General features: G+C 43.0%; 1 protein-coding gene across 1 annotated transcript; it reads right to left on the reverse strand.

The window, feature by feature from the left end:
* Positions 1-485: 485 nt before the first annotated feature.
* Positions 486-1651, reverse strand: KIAA1024L (KIAA1024-like ortholog). The gene is made up of 2 exons (XM_009708551.1): positions 1466-1651; positions 486-665 (listed from the first exon to the last, which is right to left on the reverse strand). Exons 1-2 carry the CDS (start codon positions 1649-1651, stop codon positions 486-488), a joined length of 366 nt encoding a protein of 121 aa, XP_009706853.1.
* Between the last annotated feature and the right edge of the window lie 2090 nt (positions 1652-3741).

A 3741-nucleotide genomic window follows, 5' to 3' on the forward strand; every position in this document is an offset into this window, starting at 1 on the left:
TGCTGCATCATTGCAGCAATGTATTCAGTCGCTAAGTAATGTGTAAATTTTTGTTTCAGAATTCTTTGGGTTATCTGGAATGCCTCTTTAGCATACTTTCCTATATTCCAATAATAGCTATCATAAAAAGATGAACAGGATGGTAGGTGTTTATTAGAACGAGTAGTCAACTGGTTGTCTGTACATACTATATGTACCATACCACAAATACTGACCAAAATCACTAGTTCAAAGAAGAAAGCACTAAGAAAGGTAGCATATTTATACTTTTCTTTTTTAATTATACCGATAAGGAGGCACTCTGCCATGCTCAGAGTATTTGTCTCTTTTCAGGACCAATTCCTTTTGCTGCACAGGAACATTGTAAAATAGTGATGTTAAATAAACAGCATTTGTGATAAAAATAAATGGAATTCAAATAAAACAAGGGAGGGGAACAGCTTAATAAAAGTGTTTATTGAAAAAAATCCCATCATTCGGCTGTACTAAGTAAGTAAAACACTGAGCGTGACTATGGTAATCAGGATGCAAACAGCTAGTACCACGAGCAGGATGACTCGGCAACATTTGGAATTTTTTTTCTCTCTCTCTTTCTTTTTTAACAAAGTATCATACCCAGGAGTATAAATATCCCCCATCCAGAACTGCAGATCATTAGGATTTTCCTAAAAGAAAAATTAGAAAATGAACTCAGTTTCTCTCTCTTGCACACAAAGTCATTAGAATATAGCCAGAAATATTTTGGCTATCATCAGATAGTGATTAATGAATTTAAGGCATCACAACACAAATGCAAGTAACTTTCACATCAACATAGGTTGCATTACTTGCTAGATACTGCAAATGTTCCACTGGGGAAAACTAAAACCATGCTTTTCAGCCAGTAACCAAATGTAGGACACCAGCCACTGAAATGTGATTAAAAATCCCAGAAGAAACCATGTTGTCTTCTCAAGAAGAGACGTTGATTTATAAACAGATCTGAGTCACTTTCCAAAAAAGGGAACAGCAGAAGAAAAACTCACAAAAGTAACTCTAGAAGTGATTTGTGCCAACCCACAGGCAGGTAGGTTCCTGCATAATGTGGATGAGACTGAGAAAATTTATATTATTTGATAACAGAGTGATGTTAAGAACACTTATCAAAGCAGGTATATAGTATTTAAGTGCATCGTTTATAGTTCTTCCCTATATAAATGGGGAAACCGAGTTGTAGGATGTTGCAGCTGTAAGACTTTCTCTACCTAAAGAGGTCATGTTCTGCAGAACTGAAATTTCTGGAGTCTAACCAGACTTCTTTTCCGGATCAGACTCATGTTAGTGTCATGTCTGTACCAGAAAATATATCCACACCGACTTCTGGAATCCCACCAAAAGAACCAAGCGGGCTACGCAGCGGTTCGTGCACACCACGCACATCTCGCAGCAGCTCACTTCACTCGAGTGCAGTGCAACAGTGTGTTACCTTTATGTGGCTGGCCAAGTCAGCGTGCAGCGAGTGCCTGTCATAGTCTTGCACAGTCCAGGAAGGGGTCTTTTTCTTCTCCTCCCAGTCGTCATCCACCTGGATATCGCTATACAAGGGGTTGCTTTTGATTGTGGATTTCAGGGTGATGGGTGTAATGTGTTTCCCAAGGGCTTTGTCTATCATTTCTTGACTGACCCTGTTAGAGTCTAAGCCCGGCAGCTCAGTGACATTTCTCTTTTCTCTCTGTAAGGCACCAAGTTAGATCAGAAGTTGGCTTTCATCTTCATTTACCTACGATGCAGGCCACCTTCCAGAATTGTCATTTGTAATATAACAGAATAATTTTTAAAATTGCACATGCAACAATTTTTCTTATTCTGGCAAATACCTACAGTGCAGTAAGGGAGCCTGACTGTTCACTCTGGGTAGATTTCTTCCTTCTGGGGAAAGCACGTGGGTACAATCTGAACATTAAACTCTTCTGCAAATGTGAACTGACATTATAATGCCTGCTGAAAGCAAGCCTCTGCTTTAGCAAAACCGTGCTAAGGAGCACTGAGGTAGAAGATGCAGTTCTGATGAAAGCCAAGGGTGTATGATGCAGCAGCAGAGCTGTAAAGACAAAGCAGAATGAAGCACAGGGGTAATGGTGTGTAAGTGGCTGCCTTGACTGGAGCTGCACCTCTGACAGCAGGGGTGTGATCAGCAGTTCTGTTCATGCTGTCGAATCCTAGACCAGTGTCAGGATGTCAAAGAGGTCCTTCATTCAAATGAGGGAGAGTCCTTAATTCGGGCACTGTCAAAACTCAAAGATAATTGAATATCTGAGCAGTCTCCCAGCCACAACAATCATTAAATCAGACCTTTTAGAACAGGAGAGTGGCAAGGGAGGAGGATGAACAACCCTCATGGGATCACATGTTTGGACAACTCACAAGCTGCTGCTTAATGGAGCACTAAGATCTTCTTCAGGAGCTGGTGAGATGGCAGTTATCATATTTTTTGATCTATAGTTGCATGGAGGAATACTATCAGATTCTCCAATTCAAGCCATTCAACATTTTGGTTCACCACAACCTTGTATCCCCGAGACTTTGAATTAATCTGCCACTGATCTGCAGTTCCAGCGGTGTGCCAGCTTCCCAAGAGACCTGCTTCTGGCAGAGCCCTTGCCTTACACTAACACCCCTCCCGTGTTTCAGGACTGCTCCTACAGAACCATCACAGTACGAATTCAGCTTTCCTCACTAGCAAACCCCACTTCCCTGTTAGCACCTTTGTCCTTGGAAACTTTATGTTGAGACAAGGGGAGCCTTGGCCTGGACCGGTGGCCCTGCAGCAGGTGTGCTGGGAGGGGGGCACACCCCAGCCCTCTCCCACCCTCAGAAATCATGAAGGTGTGGGCAGCACCCTCTGCCAGACTCCCATTAAAGTGAGTGCACATCACAAACAGTCGATGAAGAGGCTGAGATCTGAGAAACTTCATTCTATGAGAGGATGTCTTTCCCAGGATATTTCACTTATATTGAGATCTCCAGCTGTTACGGTGCCATGGGCTGCATGGTCTTCAGCAACCGAAGGCCTCACTGCTGCTAGGGACGTGTGCTGCTTCTACTTCCACCTTTCTAATGGGAGCCCAGGGGATCCCACCTCCTCCCGCATAGTGGCTCCTGGAGCTGCTCGAATATCACATCAGCCAGTGCAGGTCCCTAAGATAATGGCAAACTATTGGCTTCTTCTGCTTCAGTAATCTTCTGCCTCCTTTGTGGGCTGGTGAATCCACTTTCAGTGGAAGCCAGCTGCTATGTGTCATCACCTACTTTATGCCTCAGTGCCTGTGCACATGCATAGACATGTGTGAGTTGGTCTGGGGCAGGCAGGTGTAGAAGGAAGAAAGACGACTGGTTTTCTTCAGAAAGGAAAGGTGGAGAAGAGAAAACAACAGCCTTTGTCTAAGAAACCCTAGGAGGAAGCATCATGCTGGCATTCTTATCACTAAATCATGCACAAGTGACTAAGCATGTTTCCCATCAATAATTAACATTAGTAGGTGGGTGGATCCTCAGTGCTCTCCCAGTCCCTTTATTAGTTCATAATTTCCGTATGTCATTCCTTAGCTGTAACATATCCCCTGACAACATTACTCTTTGCATTGCAGTTACAGCTGACACTGAGGGCCTCTGGGTTGCGCTGGCCAGATTTCAGCTGAGCTGGTGTTTTTAACTGTCGTTTCTTTCTGACTGCATTTTATTTTATTTTATTTTATTTTAATT

The sequence above is a fragment of the Cariama cristata genome, unplaced genomic scaffold (assembly GCF_000690535.1).
Source record: "Cariama cristata isolate BGI_N322 unplaced genomic scaffold, ASM69053v1 scaffold35510, whole genome shotgun sequence".
NCBI lineage: Eukaryota > Metazoa > Chordata > Aves > Cariamiformes > Cariamidae > Cariama > Cariama cristata.